Source organism: Mustelus asterias, chromosome 10 (assembly GCF_964213995.1).
Source record: "Mustelus asterias chromosome 10, sMusAst1.hap1.1, whole genome shotgun sequence".
Lineage (NCBI taxonomy): Eukaryota > Metazoa > Chordata > Chondrichthyes > Carcharhiniformes > Triakidae > Mustelus > Mustelus asterias.
Window position 1 is genome coordinate 83,143,220 of NC_135810.1, and position 22,103 is coordinate 83,165,322.

The window sequence follows — 22,103 nt, forward strand, 5'->3', positions numbered from 1 at the left end:
TGCATCGGGTGGGCATAAAGGGAGGTGGGTAGGTCCCGCATCTGAAATTCCAACACGCATTTCAGACATGGCCACTCTCACTGGGACAAGGGGTGGGTTGCGATGCAAAGGATGTCAGGCGCACCATAGTGAAGGCTGCTGAAGCAGTCACCGCAGTATTTTAATGGAGTTGTTGCAAGTTTGGAAGTCGGAACTATGCCAGCTCAGTGCAGTCAGGAACACAAAGGCGGCCCCTCAGCAGGAAGCTTTGAAAACTTTAGCAAGTAAGGAAACATCTCCTGTATCTTGACCAGAAAGGCCTCAGAGTAAGTCCTGGATCAGCACCACGGAGGGAGGAGGGGGCTGGGGTGTGGTTGCTGAACACAAAGGGCAGAATTCTACCACCAATTCTGTCCATTCAGCCAGGCTGGAATAATCTATAGTCTAAGAAAGGAAGTCTGAAGGGACCCACAGAGGATCTAGACCGATCAACAGGCAGGGTTACCATTTTGGAACCATGCAGTTGATGTACAACCACTGGATGAACTTCCTATACTTCTGTGCAAGCTTGTCAGGGAACCACCACAACGCATTTATACCCCACCGCTCAAGGCTGCTTCAGCTCTTCTAATTTCCCCCTCCCTGAAAAGAGGATGGGTTCTGGGCAACAAAGTGATACAACCTCCACTGATGAATCTTCAAACAGAACAATGGTGGTGTATTCCTTATTCGTGCACAGGATTGACAATGTCCCACTTTTTCTTCAATCTGAGCATCCAGACCCGGCCACCAAAAATAACTATGTGCTAATTCCTTCATCCGGAGTACACCAGGATGTCCTTCATGAAGTTGTTCAAAGACTCTTCCATGCAGATGAGGAGGAATGATCACTCGGATTCCCCACAAGAAATACCCACCTTGGACTGTCAACTCGAGCTTTCTTGACACAAATGGTTTTAAATCCAAGATGTGTGAGATGCGTTCCGGCTATCATTCCTTTCAATACCACACCCATTATGGGATCATTTCTGATATAACTCTGCACTTGAAGCTGTCACAGGCAAATGACCTACTAGCAAAAAATAAAGAATATCAGCAAAACTAGTTGGTGACATCTGCTGAATGGGTAAATGTAAGTGTGATGATGCATCATGCATGGCACTCTGACAATATTTTATATCGGAGATGTGTGCAGATAAGATCAGTGACCATCTTTGCAATCGGCTAGCATTTAATAATGATATGCCTTTATACAGCCCAAAAATAGTAAAGCGCCAATGATCAGTTAATAATGTGAAATGACAATAATGATGAATATTAGGTGCTTTATGTAAGCCTTTGCTATCAATAAGGTGACCCGAGTACTGGACTGACATCTGGAAAAAGTCATACTTTTCTTTCTTGATACGCAGGCCATGTGTTTGAAGACGTTCCAATTTTTCTTCTAAATTATTCAAGTGCTCCTGTTCACTGGACTGTAATTAGAATATCATCCAGATAACATTGTACACCAGAGAGTCCACTTAAAATCTGATCCATCAATCTTTGGAATATGGCTGGTACGAATTTTATTCCAAAAGGCAATCTTTTATGACGAAAAAGACTTAGGAGTAACAATGGTAATTGGTGGTTGAGATTCAGCTGCTACATTCATTTGTGAAAGATAAATCTTGCTGAATTTCTGCCCACCTGATAAAACAGCAAACAAATCTTCAGTTAGAGAAAGCGGATAATGATCAGCACACAACATTGGATTTATGGTTGCTTTAAAATCACCACAACTACGAACTGAGCTTTCTGGTTTCATGACAGATATGATGGGGGAGGAGGGTAGCCCAATCACTCACTTGTAACCTGCTCTAATACACCAGTGTTAACAAGTCATACTTATTGTTCTTCGACCTTGGAACAAATTGCATATGGCATTGCTCTTGCTTTGAGACTTTCTGGTTCACTGTTAGGCTTTATCTCGCGTTCCACTTGAACTCCCTTCATTGAGCCAAGTGTTCCTTTGAATAGACTCTTGTATTTATCCAGAGGGTGCCATAGGTCTGTTTTGGCATCGACCAATCTGTTGACCGCATTCAAGTAAAGCTTTATATTCTCCAACCATGATCTCCCAAATAGAGCTGGAAAATGACCATGGACCACATGGAGAGGCAGCTGAGCTGTTTGTCCACTGACCTCTGTGTAGACCATGATGTAACATTTTAACAGCATGATCTCTTCCATGAAAGTCCTTCAAATCACGTCAGTTGGTTTTAAAGGAAGATGCTTCAACTTTTGTTGGTATGTAGTCTCAGGAATTAAAGATACAGCAGCACCAGACTCGACCTCCATTCTAATAGGTTGTCCACTTAATTTCAGAATCACACAGAATCTATGTGATTCACCTTGTATGAATTAGAGGTTCAGTTGAAGCTCTTCATCATTTCTCTAGACATTCTCTTCACAGTCATAACTTGTTCTCCTTCTGAAAGGTACTCAAATTCAATTTTGGAATATTCTTCACTGAATAGCCCATTTTGGCACCTCTGTGACATGCTTGTTGCTGTGTGTAGTTCCCAACTTGTGGATCTTCAATCCTGCATTGTGAAGCCTCTTTAGCAGCCAGTTCCATCGACACTCTGATTTCTCCTGCTGTCTTTAATGTAAAAGCATGTTCAGTAAAGCAATCTTATTCGGATAATCTCATTTTGGAGATAACAAACCAGACAATTGTGAAGATAATCTTCTAATGACTCTCCAAACTCTCACTGTTGCACCAGCCTTTTTAAGGTTGCCACAAACTGAGCAATGCTTTCGTCTTCCACTTGATTCCTTTGTTGGAACCTGAGCCATTCCACCATCATCAGTGACTTTGGAGAGTAATGCTCTTCAAGAATCCTTGTCGAGTGATCATAGAATCATAGAAACCCTACAGTGCAGAAGGAGGCCATTCGGCCCATCGAGTCTGCACCGACCACAATCCCACCCAGGCCCTACCCCCACATATTTTACCCGCTAATCTACACATCCCAGGACTCTGAGGAGCAATTTTTTAACCTGGCCAATCAACCTAACCCGCACATCTTTGGACTGTGGGAGGAAACCGGAGCACCTGGAGGAAACCCATGCAGACACGAGGAGAATGTGCAAACTCCACACAGACAGTGATCCGAGCCAAAATCGAACCCGGGACCCTGGAGCTGTGAAGCAGCAGTGCTAACCACTGTTCCAACGTGCCGCCCGATCATAAGTTTCGCTTCATGGCTTTGTTAGATGCACCAGCTCTGGGGCAAATTAAAGGTTTTACTTCCTATTGTACTGAGAAAAGCTGGTACAAGCAACTCGTTTTCAATTTTATTTGCTTGTACAGAGTACTGAAAGCGCTCAGCATAGGAACTCCATGATTCTTCATTGAAGGGTACCCATGGATCTTAATTGACCCGCCATTTCTCTTCTGCAGGCAGTCGCAACTCGAGACTACTCAGTATTTACTTTTTTTCTGTCTTCCAAGTACTCACCTTTTACCCTGGAAACTGTTGACTTGTATAATTTTTTTCAAATGACCCAAGCCACACAACAAAGCATTCTTTCTTTTCAAATATGCCAGATACTGCCTGGATTTACACCCTTCTCTGATCAGAAAAAAACCCTTATTTTAAAACCACACTGAGAGCTTTTTTCTTTCTTCGTCTTCCTGCACTGGCACTTTAATCTTGAATCCTGTTGTCAGTTTTCCCCAGCCGTCTAATATTCAAAGTGTGAGAACCCACAGTGTTTTTTATTTTCACAACTTATGTTTTCTCAATGAAACAAAATTCCGACTCATTGCCAATTTTCTTTTTGAAATGTCCTAACTATGTTAGGGGTTCTGGGTTTTAAAGAAAAAGATGTGGTTTGCACAAGATTCAAACTGACAACAGCAGATTTATTCTAGGAGCTGTTGTCTGTACTGAGTACAAAGTGAAACCAAAAGCAAGAACCTGCGAAACACCCTAATGACATTACCTCAAATTACGTGATCAGCTCTTAAAGCAATCATGCAACCTCTTAAATATGTAATACTGATGTGATGCACTGTAGTGTCAATCAACCAAAATCACTAGCCATTTCCATAAAGATTTTTCAATGACTGAACGTGAAGGTAGATTTGACAAAAAAAAGTAAGAATGTTTAATTGTTTTTATTCATATTTCTAATGCAGACAGGAAAATGTCTTTGCTGTCATTGAACACATCATGTCAGCTCTGAATGTCTTTCTCAACACATGTGTAATGAATTGTCGTATTCGTGTGTGTAAACTGGGGGAGGAGATCTTTCCAACACTTCTATGCATTTGGACTCAGAAGCGTCCCCAGGATTCCCTAAAGGAAGAAATCATTGAATTTTTTCGATTACAGCTTCAAACCCACCACCCAAAAGGGGCCAAAACTCAGGAAAAAGGTACAGGAATAGATTGATGGCCGTTTTAAAGTTATGTTATATAACCTTTTGGCCTATGTATTTAGTTTTTAAAATTCATTTACAGACTGTGGGCATTGCTGACTCGGCACTTATTGTCCATTTCTAATTGCGCGTGAGGAGATGGTGGTAAGCTGCTTTCTTAAACTGCTGGAGTCCCACAGTGCTGTTAGGGAAGGAGTTCCAGGATTTTGACCCAGCGACTTTGAAGGAACAGCGATATATTTCCAAGTCAGAATGGTGAATGACTTGGAGGGGAACTTCCAAGTGGTGGTATCCCCATGTGTCCGCTGACCTTGTCCTTTTAGATGGTAATGATCATGGGTTTGGAAAGTGCTGCCTCAGGAGTCATGGTGAACTCCTGCAGTGCATCCTGTAGATTTGTTAGGGTACCGGACCAGAACCCCAGATATAGTGTGAAGCCAGATTAGACCCCAACTTTCCTTTTCTTTTTGGCATAAATGTGAGGATAAGATCTCTCTCTGCAGGAGTGATTCCACTGACAAAGTATGGAACTTTTATAGTAAAACAAATTTTATTTAATAACACAGTTTAAATATAACTCTAATAAATGAAGCAACTCAACCATTAAAAGTTGAACAATCTTCAAAAATGAAAGGAAGCAACTTTACTTTATAGCTTATGACTGTCCCATTTCCAAATTCATGCATAGATCAAAACCATTTTCAAATAAATATAGTTAGCAAACCCAGACATACTTGCTATAAATTGTGTTAACAATCTTGAAACTTTCAGAGAGAGATTTTGTGGAGAGAGAATGAGTTCTCAGGAACAGCCTGCACATGCCTCTGACTTTAGCAAACCTCCACCAGCAACTGCTTAGTTTTTCCCTCCTACAGATCTAGCTCTGCATATTAGCCACATTATCGCGTGACCCTGTTGATCAACTTCCCAAGTAATTAACAACCATTTTACAACCCTTGAGCTAAATGTCTTCCAAACACAACAACTGTAGAATAAAGCTGAAATTTTAAACACCGCTGCTATTGTTTGTTGGTGGTGGAGGGAGTGAATTTTTCTGTAAGGGATGTCAATCAAGCGGGCTGCTTTATCCTGGTGCTTGAGCACAATTTACAGACAGTGTAAGGAAAAATACTTTTTCTCTATTGGATTATTGATTTAAATTCTTCATTACTAGTAACAGTACATGGTTGATTATGGTTTCTGTGAGCAGTCTCTGCAAAGTACAGATATATGCATTTTTATTTCATCAGCTAAGGGCCAATTAATGTGTGTCTAAGTTATAGTCTCAAACAAATGGGGAGTTATGTCCATATACAGTAAGTCTGATTTTCTAGAGTGCAGAGAAATAATGCAAACTGATATCTAACACACAAGCTATTCTAAAGCTTCTCCAAGATTCTTCTGAATATTGTTTGTTTTTTAACATATGTGCAATGTTTAAACTGTTTTGAATGTAATTTTATGCTGTGTGCCATAGGTGCTTTTGCAAATGACTGGTTGAAATGGCAGAGTCTGCTTTATAGTCTGTATGAAACAATTGACAGTGAAGTGAGCCAAATAGGAAGCAGAGGAAAGTATTCCGCAGGAATGCGTCATGTTGCTGTCAAGGATAACCTTGTTGATCTGGCTGCTGATATCTGTCATCAGGTAAAGTAAAAATGAAAACCTGACTAGTTTGGATTCCTCACATCTCCCTAATGTATTGACTTCCAACTTGGGAGGTGAGGTGTTGGTTTGGTTAATGATAATGGGTTTGGTTGATCTCTGGTTGTATGTAGAATATTTGTGTATTTTCACAACAAATTGTAATTTAGATTTTGAAACATATGTTGAAGGAAGCAAATAACAATTATACCATAAGAGCTCTTTTGGTGGAGCTTATTTATTTTATTTCTTTGTTTTCAGTTGTTTGGTCAAGATACCAAAGTGTTTGTGTCATCAGTAACAGATGTTGATTCACCACAAAGCCACTCTCATCAGGGAACTCCGAGCAAACGTAGACGTGTTGAATTAGGATGGGAAGTCGTGCGAAATGGTCTGCAAAAATCACAGAATGATTTTGATATGATACCATGGTATGTTTGCTTTTAAAATTAGAAATGTACCAATGGTTTTGTTAGTAACTGCTCTAAACTGCACACTCTCTTGCGTATCCACAATCCACCTTATCGGAGTGGTGCATCATTCTACGTTTCTGTTAAAAGTTCAATAAAGATGGCTGGGTTGAGTTGGAAATTTTTTATTCCGTTTTGACCTATTGAAGTCAATAAAGACTGCAGAGGTTGGAATATTTTAAGCTATGGAAGTGTAGAAATGCTGCTCATCGCTGTAGTATATAAGAACATAAGAAATAGGAGCAGGAGTAGGCCATCTAGCCCCTCGAGCCTGCCCCGCCATTCAATAAGATCATGGCTGATCTGACGTGGATCAGTACCACTTACCCGCCTGATCCCCATAACCCTTAATTCCCTTACCGATCAGGAATCCATCCATCCGCGCTTTAAACATATTCAGCGAGGTAGCCTCCACCACCTCAGTGGGCAGAGAATTCCAGAGATTCACCACCCTCTGGGAGAAGAAGTTCCTCCTCAACTCTGTCTTAAACCGACCCCCCTTTATTTTGAGGCTGTGTCCTCTAGTTTTAACTTCCTTACTAAGTGGAAAGAATCTCTCCGCCTCCACCCTGTCCAGCCCCCGCATTATCTTATAAGTCTCCATAAGATCCCCCCTCATCCTTCTAAACTCCAACGAGTACAAACCCAATCTCCTCAGCCTCTCCTCATAATCCAAACCCCTCATCTCCGGTATCAACCTGGTGAACCTTCTCTGCACTCCCTCCAATGCCAATATATCCTGTCTCTAGATTTTCTTCCTCCTTTTGTCTTTTCAACTCTTAACAAAGATTTATCCTAACTGAGAGAATCTTTCTTCTCTTCCTTCCCTGTTTTAGTTGTTTGATAAAGGTTTTCATAGTTTTAAAAGAAGTGAGCTAGCATTGATCTGATATGTATTATCCCCTGCCTCCTCATCATCGCTCTCCTCCTCTTCCTGTTTGAGTGAGGGACTTAACCAGCTGATTATCTCACCTGCTGCACTGGTCAGGCAACAACTCCAAAAGTGAGAGGAAATCCCTTGAGACAAAAATGCAAATAGGTGAGTAAGAGAAGCAAATGATTGAGCACAGGAGAAACGGAAGTGAAGGAGGTTGGCAATAAAACCAAAGTTCGAGGTGGAGAAAGACATTTAGATCATATGTAATACATTGTGTTTAAAAAGCTGCACCAATTTCCATTTTTCTTATCCAAGAGCTGCAGAAGTTAAACTAGTCATTATAAAACATATCTCATTGATAGCTTCTAATTGGGCACGTGAATTACTTTATAGCGTTTATTTTAATTTAAAGTTCAGTTCAAAGTAAATGTTGGAATTTGTTGATGGCACTTTAAATTCTGGGGAATATTAGTGCATTATAAATGATGGCAGACTTTTGCTTTTGTTCCTTAGGTTACAAATCACCACAGTTCTAGTTGCAAAGTATCCATCAAGTGTACCCCCCAATGAACTTGTTCCCATTCTGACCATATTGCACCAGATCCTGTCTCAGCAGAGACGAGGGGAGAGAATTCCTTATGTTCTTTGCTGCCTCAGTGAGATTGCTGTGTGCCAGAGACTAAAGTCGACCCTGAATACTGCACAGAGATTAGACCTTCAGAAACTCTGGGCCAAGATCTGGGCCATCACACTTCGAAGCATCAGCTCACAGCAAACTGAGGTTGAAAGCTTTCGGCTGCTGGAAGCTATTCTTCATGGAAACCTGACATTTCCAGATAAAGATTTCTGGAAAATCTTTTCATGCTCCACACTTCAACCTTCCAGGTTAGTCTCGCACACCCAAATGTTCTAGGTGATGATCGTTGTCTCAAAGTTTTATGTAATTTTTGTCTTTAATTCTCAATACAACATCTCAGTTTTTCCCTCATGAGGAGGGATGGCCATGTTGCACTCCAGTTGTAGGTTGAACAATAAGACCACAGGAATTGTAGTGGGCGGGACACGGACCATGCAAAGATCCATTGAACTCGGGTGGGATTTTCCAGTCTTGGGGCGAATGCGGCTGGAAAATCCCGCTCTTAGTTTGTGAATGAACAAAGGCTAAAAACATCCCAAGGGATGACCCAGCAAATAAAATTAAGCTGTAGAAAAGAAGCAAAATAGAAAAGGTATTGAATGCATTTCCAGCAGGTGATGAACAATTATTTAGTTTTGTTTTCTGTTATATAACTTGTATTTTAAGTGCATATATAGTCTAAATGCGGAGATCAGTTTAGCTCGGTTGGACAGCTGGTTCACAATGCAGAGCAATGCCAACAACACGGGTTCAATTCCCATACTGGCTGAGGTTATTCATGTAGGCACCGCCTTCTCAACCTTGCCCCTCGCCTGAGATGTGGTGATCCTCAGGTTAAATCACCACCAGACAGTTCCCTTCCTCCAAGGGGAGAGCAGCCTATGGTCATCCGGGACTATGGCGACTTTATATAGTCTAACTATTGTTAGGAAATAAAAACAGGCAACTTCAGGAAAGCATAAGAAAAAATTGAACTGTTCAGTTGGTGTTAATGATTTATAACAATTTGATTTAGTGTGTATTGCTGGTTGTTGATTGGTAGTTTTTACCACTTGTGTGTATCTGAGTAAAGTGGCATGGTTCTTTTAATAGCAGTTAAGTAATTCATATTCACAAGTATGATATTTTGGAGTATGGACAATTTCCTCATGCTCCTACAAGAGACTTGTAATTTTTAAAAATTAATTTTAATTAATAATTGTTGAAAAATTAATTTCAAGTTCTGCAGTTAAATGTCTCTCGCGAGCATTGGTGAAATGCACTTTACCAGAACACATGGATGGTCTTGCTGAGCAGTATCTAATAACTGTGAGCGACAGACCACAGACCCCCAGAGAAGCTATAATGAGATGGTTATTGGGGTATCGAGCAGAGGAGGACATGGAGGAAAATGTGGAGCTTCCATCCGTTATCTGCAGGTTGGTCAATTAACCTTACAAACTTGAGCTGCAAGATGCTGTTGAACCATGCATTGGACACTGAATTTTCCAGACTTAAATTACTCGATTGAGTGTAATTGGACTGCATGACAATTTCTGGAATTGTTTAATAACTAGTTAACATATTAGACTAAACTTCGCTTTACGCCAAATCATAGAATCCCTACAGTGCAGAAGGAGGCCATTCGGCCCATCAAGTCCCACCCAGACCCCACTCCCGCAGCCCCACATATTTGCCCTGCTAATTCCCTGACAATTTAGCATGGCCAATATGCCTAACCCACACATTTTTGGAATGTGGGAGGAAACCAGGGCGACCAGAAGAAATCCATGCAAACACAATGTGCAAACTCCACACAGACGGTGACCCAAGTCCGGAATTGAACCTGGGTCCCTGGCTGTGAGGCAACAGTGCTAACCTCTGTGCCACCTCTAATGATCATAGCTGATTTGGTTGTAATTAAAGTAAGAGTAAAAAATAAACACCCCGTTTCATAATAGTAACATCTTTGAACACAAATTGACCACAATAAAGATGTTTTTATTATAACTAATTATTAGTTTATATGTAAGGAAAATTACTTTGCAAAGCTGAATTTACTACCTTTTGGAATAAATTAAATGTTCGCAGATCTAATTTTACTTGAACAAAGTCTCGAAGTTCTGAAACAAAGTTAATATGTTTTCAGCCAATGTTTGCTCCTGGCCTAAACGCAGTGCCAAACCCAACAAATCGAAAACAAGCTAATTCAATAATTCCTCAAATTTATTTTTTGAACTGACACCGCAAAAGCTTTCCTGTTCCCTCTAACTCGAGTTATCAAGATGTCTTGTTACTTTTCTCAATAACAGCCACTTGTTTTTATATAGTACCTCAACATAATAAAATATCCAAAAGTACTTCACGAGGGTTATAAATAAAAATTGGACATTGAGCCAAATAGGGCAGGTGGCCAAAAGCTTGTTCAAAGAAGGCTTTAGCACCTTAAAGGAAAAAAGGCCGGTGGTTATTCCTGAGCCTAGGGCCCAGGCAGCTGAAGATATGGCAACCTATGGTGGAGCAGTTACAATCAAGAATGCTGAAAAGGCAGAATTTTAGGAATGCTGATATCTCTTGCCGATATCTGGGTGGCACGGTAACACAGTGGTTAGCACAGCTGTCTCACAGCACCAGGGACCTGGGTTCGATTCCCGACTTGGGTTACTGTCTATGCGGAGTCTGCACATTCTCCCCATGTCTGTGTGGGTTTCCTCCAGGTACTCTGGTTTCCTCCCACAGTTTGAAAGATGTGCTGGTTAAGTGCATTGGCCGTGCTAAAATCTCCCTCAGTGTACCCGAACAGGCACCGGAGTGTGGCGACTAGGTGGTTTTCACAGTAAATTCATTGCAATGTTAATGTAAGCCTATCTGTGACTAATAACTTTACTTTATCTTGGAGAATAGTGGGGTTGGGTGAATTGCACAGGTAGAGAAGCGTGAACCATGGAGATGTTTGAAAACAAAGGGCATAATTTTCCAGCCCCACCTGCCGCCAGGATCATCTGGGTCCCACCAAAAGTCAGTAGACTTTTGGCTGGACTGCCAAATCTCCTGCGGTGGGTTTCACCATGACGGGGCTGGAAAATCCCTGCCAAGATGCAAATTTTAAAGTTGAGATGATACTTAACTGGGAGACTGCAGATCACTGTGGATAGGGATGACCAGTGAATGGGAAGGACACAAGAAGCAGAGTTTTGGATAATCTCAAGCTTGCAGAAGGTGGGATGTAGAAGGCTAACCAGGACTGTGATAGAACAGTCAGGTCCTAGAAATGTTCCCTTCTAGAACCATAGATAGAAAATTACAGCTCAGAAACAGGCCTTTTGGCCCTTCTTGTCTCTGCCGAACCATTTTTTGCCTAGTCCCACTGACCTGCACTTGGACCATATCCCTCCACACCCCCCTCATCCATGAACCCGTCCAAGTTTTTCTTAAATGTTAAAAGTGACCCCGCATTTACCACTTTATCCGGCAGCTCATTCCACACTCCCACCACTCTCTGCGTGAAGAAGCCCCTCCTAATATTCCCTTTAAACTTTTCTCCTTTCACCCTTAACCCGTGCCCTCTGGTTTTCTCCCCTAGCCTCAGTGGAAAAAGCCTGCTTGCATTCACTCTATCTATACCCATCAAAATCTTATACACCTCTATCAAATCTCCCCTCAATCTTCTACGCTCCAGGGAATAAAGTATAGAATTCTCTTCATTCTCTCTTTTTACTTTTCCTTTCTATTTAAGTCTACATATTTTTCTCTCTCTTTTCCAGCTTTGTCTCCCTTCCTCTAGCAGTAGAAGTAGACCAAAATACTCCAAATTTGAGTGAGGAGTCTAATCTTCCCACAAAATATCATAATAAGAACATAAGAATTAGGAGTAGGCCATCTGGCCCCTCGAGCCTGCTCCGCAATTCAATAAGATCATGGCTGATCTTTTCGTGGACTCAGCTCCACTTACCCGCCCGCTCACCAGAACCCTTAATTCCTTTACTGTTCAAAAATGTATCTATCCTTGCCTTAAAAACATTCAATGAGGTAGCCTCAACTGTTTTACTGGGCAGGGAATTCCACAGATTCACAACCCTTTATGTGAAGAAGTTCCTCCTCAATTCAGTCCTAAATCTGCTTCCCCTTATTTTGAGGCTATGCCCCCTAGTTCTAGTTTCACCTGCCAGTGGAAGCAACTTCCCTGCTTCTATCTTATCTATTCCCTTTATAGTCTTAAATGTTTCTATAAGATCTCCCCTCATTCTTCTGAATTCCAATGAGTATAGCCCCAGTCTACTCAGTCTCTCCTCATAAGCCAACCCTCTCAACTCCGGAATCAACCTAGTGAATCTCCTCTGCACCCCCTCGAGTGCCAGTATATCCTTTCTCAAGTAAGGAGACCAAAACTATACACAGTACTCCAGGTGTGGCCTCACCAGCACCGTATACAGCTGCAACATAACCTCGCTGTTTTTAAACTCCATCCCTCTAGCAATAAAGGATAAAATTCCATTTGCCGCCTTAATTACCTGCTGCACCTGCAAACCAACTCTTTGAGATTCCTGCACAAGGACACCCAGGTCCCTCTGCACAGCAGCATGCTGCAATTTTTTACGATTTACATAATAGTCCATTTTGCTGTTATTCCTACCAAAATGGATGACCTCACATTTACCAACATTGTACTCCATCTGCCAGACCCTCGCCCACTCACTTAGACTATCTATATCCCTTTGCAGACTTTCAGTGCCCTCTGCCACCCATCTTAGTGTCATCTGTGAATTTTGACACACTACACTTGGTCCCCAACTCCAGATCATCTATGTAAATCGTAAACAATTGCGGCCCCAACACTGATCCCTGAGGCACACTGCTAGTCACTGATCGCCAACCAGAAAAACACCCATTTACCCCCACTCTTTGTTTTCTGTTAGTTAACCATGTTAATCATGCTCTAACAATGGAGCTTTTTCTGAGGCAGTTTATGTTGTGATCTTATTTGACTCCTTTTGTAATGGTAACTTTCGAAGAGGGATTGGATATATTGGAAGTGGATACATTTGTAGGGATTTGTGGAAAGAGCAGCCGAATGGGGCTAACTGGATAGCTTGTCAAAGTGCTGGTACAGACACGATGGGCCGAATGGCCTCTTTCAGTGTTGCCTGATTCTGTCTCAATTCCTAGTGTTTGGAATGGCAGCTTGTGTTACTCGTGTTTCTGGCACTGAACCACTGGTTTCAAATTTGCAATTTATGGGAAAGAATTGTGACAGTATGAACTGAATAAGGGAACTGCAAAATAATGACAATGTCATAGTGAGCTTTAAGGGAATGTCTAAGTAGAAATAGCTCACAACTGGTTTTCTGGTTTGTTCTGAATGTCAGGCTAGTAAATTAATGTACATGAGATCTGATGAAAAGGTTATTGATCTGAAATATTAACTCTTCCTCTCTCCACAGATACTGCCTGACTTACAATGTGTACCAGTATTTTTTGTTTTATTTCAGATTTCCAACATGTACAGCCTTTTGTTCATACACTATTCCTTGATTGTCAGTGCTAAATATTGTTTATCTCACTATACATTTTTTTAATAGAGATTTTCAAAATCAGCTTGTTTCTCAAATTTTGGTGGTTTTGACGCTGAAGGACTGTCGAGCAGGAGTGGATTTCTTTCACACGCCTTCGTCAGATAGGTAACTGAATAAATGTTATACGGATAGGACCATTTTAAGGAGCTGAAGTGTCTATTCCAATTGTAATCCTGCCTCACCTATGAATTTTATAATGCAACAGCTTGTATTCCAAGCTATTTCTTGAGTTCAGAACAATTTAATGTACTGCAGATGTACACTTATGTGAGTGAAAGATCCTTGATCTCTGTTAATAAACTGAAATAAGAATTGATTTTAAAATGGCTTGGCATCACCAGCTAATATTGATTGCATGTGCTGTGCCACAATAGCTTCATGCTGAGGGGAAGAAGGAAGCATTAAATGGATGTAGGCTAATTCCCATTTCAGCTATGAATAGAATATATGAAATTTCGATTTCTTGTTAAAGTTAATAATAGTGGGATTGGATTTGCCACAAGGGTGATGAAGTGTGTAGTGATGTCAGAAAGGAGATTGAGAGACTAATGCCTTTTTCCCTTGTGAGAAAGAAAGCCTAGGCTTTCTAAAGTACATCAAACAAAATAAATGCTAACAAGTTCTGTGAATCATTCAGGAACACAAAATGCTTGCCAGAGTAGCCTGGGCCAGCTAAACTTCATAGGGTAAATCTCCAGCTCACGGAGAGTTCCAGTACGTGTATCTGCCTGAGAACAGGATCTAGTTCAGCTGTGATTCTCCCATTCAGTGCCTGGGCTTAAAATATGTGGAGAATGACGACTTGTGTGAGGTATCAGTAGCACAAAATAAGGAAACCGCTTCAAATAAGGAGAGAGAAAAGAGTGTGTACATTGTTTTGGAGATGTCCATATTCCAATGCAGAAATAAATCTGTTTAGGAAAATAAATCACAGAATCTGCAAAACAGTGCACCTGTGGTAATGAGAGTGGAAAGAAGGGGAATGAGATAGGGAAGAAAATGTTGCCTAAGTTCTTCAGCGGGACAACCCTACTGGATTCAATAGCCATGTCAGTGAAGACTAATATCTCTCATAAAGTTTCAATAATTTTAATCTTAGCATTGCGCACACTTTAATAAACAGCGATAATGTTTCTGTCTTGTCCAAGTGCACTAACAGGAGAGAGCCTGGCTGAAGGGGACAAAAGTGGCACTGTCTTTACAGAAGCCGAACACCTTTTCCTGCAGACAACATTTGATGAAACTCCAAACTACAGTAGCACTGTAGTATCAGTTAAAAGAAAGGAACCTGTGGCATCAAGAATAAGTGTCAAACATGCTTTGAAAAACAAGCTAGAGGAATATCTATCAGCATTGGTGGAATGTCTGCATTCTGCGGAGGTAAGTGCATGCAGTAATATAATGTAACTTTGGTGCTGGAGATATTCTTCCCAAACCTTCCATTTGGACTTGAAGCACCTAATGTGAAAGAAGAGGAAGGGGACAACCTTGAATTTATGTAGTCTATTTCCATGATCTTAGAACAACCCAATGCTCTTCAGAGCCAATAAAATACTTCTGATGTTTCACCACAGTTGTGGAGAAACTGGGCAGCCAATTTGCAGGCAGCAATTTTCTCAAGTAGGAATAAAGTAAATGACCACATAATCTGCGTTAACAGTGTTGGTTGAGGGATAAGTGATGGCCTGTAAACAAACAGAATTCATCTGTTCTTTATCAAATAGTCATGAGATATTTTACCTGTACCTGAAAGAGCAGACAGCTCTTCGTCTCATTTATAAAATAGCACTTTTGAGTGTGCTGTAGTCCCTCAGTAATTCACTGATGTGGCAGCCAGATTATGTGCTTAATAGGGTCCAAGAACGAGACGTAGAAACATGCATAGAAAATAGTTGGAGTAGGCCATTCAGCCCTTTGAGCCTATTGTACCATTCATTATGGTAATTGCTGATCATCAAATTCAATACCCTGATCCTGCCCCTATATCTCTTGATCCCTATAGCCCCAAAAGCTATATCTAATTCCTTCTTGAAATCACTGAATGTTTTGGCCTCAACTATTTTCTGTGGTAGTGAATTCCACAGATTCACCACCCTCTGGGTGCAGAAATTTCTCCTTACCTCAGTCCTAAACATGGACCCACAACTTTCTAACTCAAGTCGGTGTTACAATTGAGCCATGGCTGACATTTATTGATGACATGTTAGGGAAGGAAGATATTTTCTCTTTGTTGATATTTGCATCTTAGTCAAGATATGAACCCAATGGTAAACAGTTTGGAAAAATTTGTTCCCACAGTAACAAAATCCTCCACTTTAAAGAAAAGACCCAGTCAACGTTAGATCACATCAAGTACTGTAATTAACCTCAGTTAACCGATACTGAGCCAAGCTGACTCAGCAAAATGAAGAACAGCCACTTAGGAAAGATATGAATAGCTTCCACTGCCTGTAAAACTACTTTAGTTTAGCAGATCGAATGAACAGAAGCTGAGAAGGGAAAGGTTTGAAAGAGGAAAAATACAATATTCAAACTTGGATTTTTAAATTATTGTTGATTAAGGGTGAATTGTGGCAGCAGTGAATTGACCCTGTTTAATATGTTAAGGAGGGGAGCCAGTGTGCTCAGTTGGCTAAACGGTTAATGTGTGGTTCAGTATAATGCCAACAGTGTGGGTTTGATTCTTGTTTTGGCTGAGGTTGACTTCGGACCAGGTTCATCGCCCTGACCCTGAGAGCGGAAGGCACCGACACTGACAAAAACTGCCAAGGAGATGAGCAGTGAAGTGAGCCAAGGATCTGCCTTTGGGCAGATTACAGATAAATGAATGAATATGTTCAACAATAAAACTAGCTCATTAGAGAATATTTATCATTGAGTTAGTTTGTGCAATCCAAGCAAAAATAATCTATCAGGATTGAATAAAGGATTTGATAAATTGGATCTTTCTACCATGTTAATCTACCGTGAAAGGTTCCACGCTACATTTGATGCCTGTATTCTGCATATTGTTTTCAGATGGTTCCACCAGAATGCCAGGTTCGCTGCGCAGACCTCATTATTGGTGTACTCCGGTGCTTTTGTGATATTGGTGTCACCAGTGAGGATGAGGCATGTACATCTGTCCTGTTTCAGAAGGCAAAGGTATATTACTGAGTTCAGGCTCCTAAGTTATTGATCTAGAATCTGAAGAACACACAAGGCTCATCACGTGAAAGTTTGGTCGCTGTAATGTAATTTCTTTAAAAATTGAGTTCAAGCCCAACAAAATGATTTTGATAAAAATCCAGGAGCAAAATTTCACCATTAGTTTTTTTTTAAGGAAAATGTTAAAACCACTAGACTAATTTTGGGATGAGTAGGTAGTGAAGTCATTAAATTTATAGCACCAGAATCTGGTTCAGTTTCGTATGGATGGATGGAAGATCTCACTATGTGTTTATGTACATCTGTCTTCCTGTTTTCCCTTATTTTCTCTCTGTTCCCTCTTTTTTCCAAATTTTATTTCTTTCTCAGACCTTCTTCCCCACTATGGAAACACAGTTTGATGTTAATCACCCTAAGTTATATTTGTACTGCCATCCCTCCTAGATGAATTCAAAATTTACCCAAAAATGTATTCTTTTTCCCAAATTTTATTAACTTTGGGGAAAATAATTGTAGCTATTGGTAGATTTATTTTTGTAATGCTCACAACTGTGAATTCTATTTCTGTTGCCTAACTTAGTTATTACTACAGTTTGTTTCTCACTGTTAATTCAGTTCTATTAAACTTAAGCTGCCAAAAAAATGAAACGAGAATGAGAGAATCATGCTGATAGCCATATTTTGTGCTGTATGATTGTCATTACAGGGGAACCTTGTTCTAATACTATTGAACTAAAATTAGTTCTCGTCTTGTTTAAGTTAACTAAGATTGCTTCCTTTTATAACAATGTGTGGCACATTATTTTATATCATTACATGCAGTACATTGTGCTCATTGAGCTAAGTGTGATTGGTATATAAATGTTGACCTATATATTCACTCACTGAAATTAACCAGCTTCACGATTTGTATCAAGTTTTGCAGCAGCAAGTATTTGCTCAGTTTGTCTTTGCGGGGATTGAAGAAGTGTGCATGTGCAAGACAAATTATCTTACTTATGTTACAAGGATAGGTTTTTGAAAATGTCTAACATTTACACAGCAGATCCTGGGGCCTCTGAGGCTGGTGACTAGGAGTGTATCTGCAATCCTGTGCTCTACATTCATCCTTCATGCCAGCGCAAGCTCTATGAGGGGCAAGCCTATATAGGCCATGCTGGTACGTTGAGACAGGAGAGCAAAACACCCATTAGTCTGAACAAGCTTGGTGCACTTGGGGTGTACGGCTTCTGTTCAGGACAGCTGCAACACAGGCGTGTAAAATCATTCTCATAGTGTATTTGCTACTTGAGAAATTCCTACTCCAAAGATATATTTTTGTGATTTAAGTTGTGATTATTAATTTCCTTTCCTTCTTAGTCTCTTATACTGGATGCCGGTGAATACATTTCTACAGCCAAAAACAAACTTAATGAAGAGTTGAAACTTAGTTCCCTGAAAACCATGGTTACTGTATGCACAAAATGTCTGCATTCTCACACTAAGGTATTTAACTCACTTCAGTTAAATGTCTACAATTACATTATACTAAATAATTCATTAAACTTCATTAAACTGACACCATTATGTTTTATCTATTTAATTTCACTTTGAACATAATTCTGATTGTTAGCACCCTTTTGCCTGAGTCAGAAATCTTAAATTCAAATTCCATGCTAGGATTTGGTGGGATGAGCTAGGCTGATACTCCATTAAAGGGATGCTACACATTTGGAAATGCCATCCGTCAGATGAGACTTGAACCAGGGCACTGTTTACCTGGTCCTATGGTTCAGATGGATATGAATTATCCCATTCCGCTACTTGGAGAAGAACAAGAAATTCCCTTGGTGTTCTTGCCAATGTTCTTCCCTCAACCAACATTATAGGATCATGTTGTGTTAGATTAGCAACCATTTCTATCTACATAACAGAAATCACTCCACTCTAAAGTAATTCATTTTAGATGAAGCACTTTGTGTTGTTTCTGAAATACATTAAAAGATAAATAGACTTCTGTCTTTTATTTCACTGATTTGATTTTTTTTTGGTTGTCCTAAAACAACAATTAATTTGCTATGGCAGTTTTATGTATTTTTTTTCTGTTTAAACTGAGAATGTAAATAATAGCATTAGAATATATCCCATTATTTAATCTGTAGCTGACTACCTCTTTGTATTTTTAGTTTTACCAATATGTACTCTGTCATACTCTGGTGACCTCACAAAGTTCCTTACAAAGTCATTCTTAAGTACTCAAGGATGATTCGTAATAATTCATGTCCCCTGGAATTAAACAATGTTTTCTATAATTTTTGCAGCATTGGGCAAAGAGGAGCTCACCTGTTCTCTTCCTTCAATTATTCCCAGCGAGATTTATGAATGATCTTGTGCAGATTTGCAAACAACTGGTAAGAGATTAACTGAAAATTTCCAGCAGTTGATAGGCAGGTTGGAGTTCCTAGATATGTTGCTACTTGTAGAACCTGGATTTAATTTATTCTAAATTGCTGTTTGCAAGCAGTGCAATTATGTAAACCACATTGCACATATCAATGTGACAATTGCAAATAACACAACCATGATGAAAATTATATTCCATCCCAAATGTTTTTTAATTAATATATTTCCCTTTTACAGTAAGCACGGTATGTTTTATGACAAATTGGAACTTTCTCATGCACCACATTCTAAGAGGAATTTTAAGAGGAGTTTAGAGCTTGAGGAGGTTAATGACTCCAAGATATTTTAGCAAGTTTTGGGTCCTCTCAAACTTGTTATGGGGAGGCAGCAACGTATTTTAACATACTGCAAGCCCCCAAGCCCTTACAATTGCTGCAGTGAGTCAAACGTAGAGATATGCATCAGGTTAAACGGGTGGTGGTTTTTCTCCTCTTCGAATCGTACGTAGGGAATTGCTTGACCATTTCTGGCGACAGTGGCTGCTTAAAAACAATAATTGCTATCTCTATTCTACAAACTTGATTTACTTCTGGCAACTTCACTGAGCCACAAATACACATCGTCCCGATATGATAAAGGCAAAATACTGTGGATGCTGGAACCTAAAACAAAAACAGAAAATGCTGGAAAAGTTCAGCAGGCCTGACAGCATTTGTGGAGAAAGAATAGACAAAGGGTCACCCAGACTCGAAACGTTGGCTCTGTTCTCTCTCCACAGATGCTGTCAGACCTGCTGAGGTTTTCCAGCATTTTCTGTTCTTGTCCTTTTTTTAAAAAACTCTGCAATTGTCTAAGTCAATTCCAATTTGGTTTGAAATAGAGATTAATTTTGTCTTTTGGATATCTTGGCACTAAAATCTGATGAGAATCAATCTGTTTTAGACAATATTGAATAAATCTGCTTGCCCTTTGCTTACCTGACTTTTACCACGTGTGAGGTCTCTTTGTCCTGGCCTCTGTTGTTTGAAAGAAACTGCATTTCCACTTGATTGTATTGTCATCTATGCTAATATTTTCATTATTAACAGCTGTCTTCTGGCCCTGGGTCGTAGACAACCTGGCCTGCTCATGGGCTACTTATCCCGTTTCAAGGTTTGAAATGATGAGTGCCTAGGATTATATCTTGGTTAACCAAAATCCATCAGCAGTTTGGTTTGTGTATTTAAATCCATTACAGCATTCTAACCCTCAGATTATATTTTACAAATCATTTACAGCTGGCATTTATCACAGAACTGTTGCATCATTGTAGTAAAATAAATCAAGTGACTGTATCACCTCCAGAGACACAAAACCCATTAAACTAAAATTTGAAATGGCACATCGGGTTTGTCAGAATTTGAAGACAAAAAAAGAGGTTTATGTTACATGTAAAGGTTCATTGTCGAAAAGATATTCTTGCAGGCATCTCTGACAACATCAACCAGTGGTCACTGACAGAGGCAGACATTTTCTTTGGCCGCATAGTTCAGCCTAGCAAAATAAACTGGAAGAGGTTCTGTAGAAGAATAATTTAAATCCAAAATGTTAACTCTGCTTCTCTCCACAGATGCTGCCAGGCCTGCTGAGTTTATCCAGCAGTTTCTGTTTTTATTCTGGAAAAGGATTTTGTTCTTTCTATATCTTTGTAGCTTTTGGGGGATGCAGTGTTCCAAAAATGACTGCACGGTTTTTCCTGTCGTTATGGCTGCCAATTAATGCACCCATTGCTATATATGGGTAGTCCCCACTGCAGCAAGGCATTTCTTTAATTTGTTCTGAGCAATGAGCACTCCATTTTGAAAAAATTCCCTTCCTCTTAAGGTGTTTTACACCATTAATGATTTGCACTGAAGGTTGGATTAAAGAAAGGATAATACGTGTTCATCGCTCATCCCTAACTTTCAGGCAGCCCACAGTGGAAAATCACATGAGGCTTGTGAAGCAAGAGATGATATTCAAGATGGTTTCAGGGAAGTACAAGGAAGTGGATCTGGGGATTTCTTTGACGATAATGACGAAACCCTTGAAGTAGGTGATTATGGTGACAGCAGCGACTCATCGGTTGGAACAGGTAAGATATTTATGGTATAGATACTAAGCATTGCCCAGCTGGTTCCCCAGTTGGTCAGTTTAAGGCAGAGTGGACCTTAACCACAAGAAATCAAGAGTTTGTGGGTTTGACGTGTGTTTTGTGCTGCATTAAGTTAATCATGAATGGGAATATTACAGTGCATCTCAGCATCCTTCCGTTAATAAGGCCAAGAAACAGTAAAGAGTTGCAACTGATAGTATGTATTTATGGATGCTGTGTGGAAGTTTGTGAAAATAATATTGGACTAAAAAATTACATTTTCTGTGATTTTTTTTTAATAGCCTCCTTGGTAGGATCAGATATGGTGCGTGACCATATGGGTGAGGTATAAGAGGGTAACCAATGTCTATAAAACCATTGGCTTGCAAAAATTTGTGTGACCACAAGAACTATATAGAGAGGGGATGGAGGGAAATGTAGGGATTTGATACCACAATTATAAAATAAATGAAGGCAGAAAAATAATTACCTGAGGTTGCAGTTGTGCTTCTAAACAAACTTTCTTTTGGCTGCATATTATAGGCCTACTTCTAGCAGTATATTTATTTAATTTCTGTTGATTTACCCAAGTAGTGTCATTATGTTGCGTATGTATTCATTAGCTTTCAAACTTCTTTCAGGAGCAAAGAGCATTTTAGCTGAAGAGAATTTGACAAAGCACGATTTTCTCCTCCTCGACACTCTCCGATTCCTCTGCTGTTGCACCGCAGCAGGACAGATGCATGTGCTTTCTTTCAGGTCTAGTGATATTAGAAGAAAACTGTTGATGTTGATTGACGAGACAGATCATAGCATTTCAAAATCTCTACACTTGCACATGGTGGGTATCACTTTACATAATAACCTTTGT

General features: G+C 40.0%; 1 protein-coding gene across 3 annotated transcripts in view; it reads left to right on the forward strand.

Annotated features, from left to right (window-relative positions):
- Positions 1–22,103, forward strand: part of atm (ATM serine/threonine kinase) — a 135,885-nt gene that overhangs the window by 13,935 nt on the left and 99,847 nt on the right. For 2 of the 3 annotated variants that reach the window (XM_078222057.1, XM_078222058.1), the window contains exons 7-18: positions 4,169–4,407; positions 5,888–6,057; positions 6,316–6,485; positions 7,915–8,286; positions 9,259–9,456; positions 13,597–13,695; positions 14,739–14,970; positions 16,609–16,734; positions 18,097–18,222; positions 19,038–19,127; positions 21,067–21,232; positions 21,874–22,073. The exons of the other annotated variant lie outside the window; for it this stretch is intronic. In XM_078222057.1, the coding sequence (XP_078078183.1) occupies positions 4,169–4,407; positions 5,888–6,057; positions 6,316–6,485; positions 7,915–8,286; positions 9,259–9,456; positions 13,597–13,695; positions 14,739–14,970; positions 16,609–16,734; positions 18,097–18,222; positions 19,038–19,127; positions 21,067–21,232; positions 21,874–22,073 (2,188 nt within the window). The remainder of the gene's footprint in view (positions 1–4,168; positions 4,408–5,887; positions 6,058–6,315; positions 6,486–7,914; positions 8,287–9,258; positions 9,457–13,596; positions 13,696–14,738; positions 14,971–16,608; positions 16,735–18,096; positions 18,223–19,037; positions 19,128–21,066; positions 21,233–21,873; positions 22,074–22,103) is intronic. 3 annotated transcript variants of the gene reach the window in all.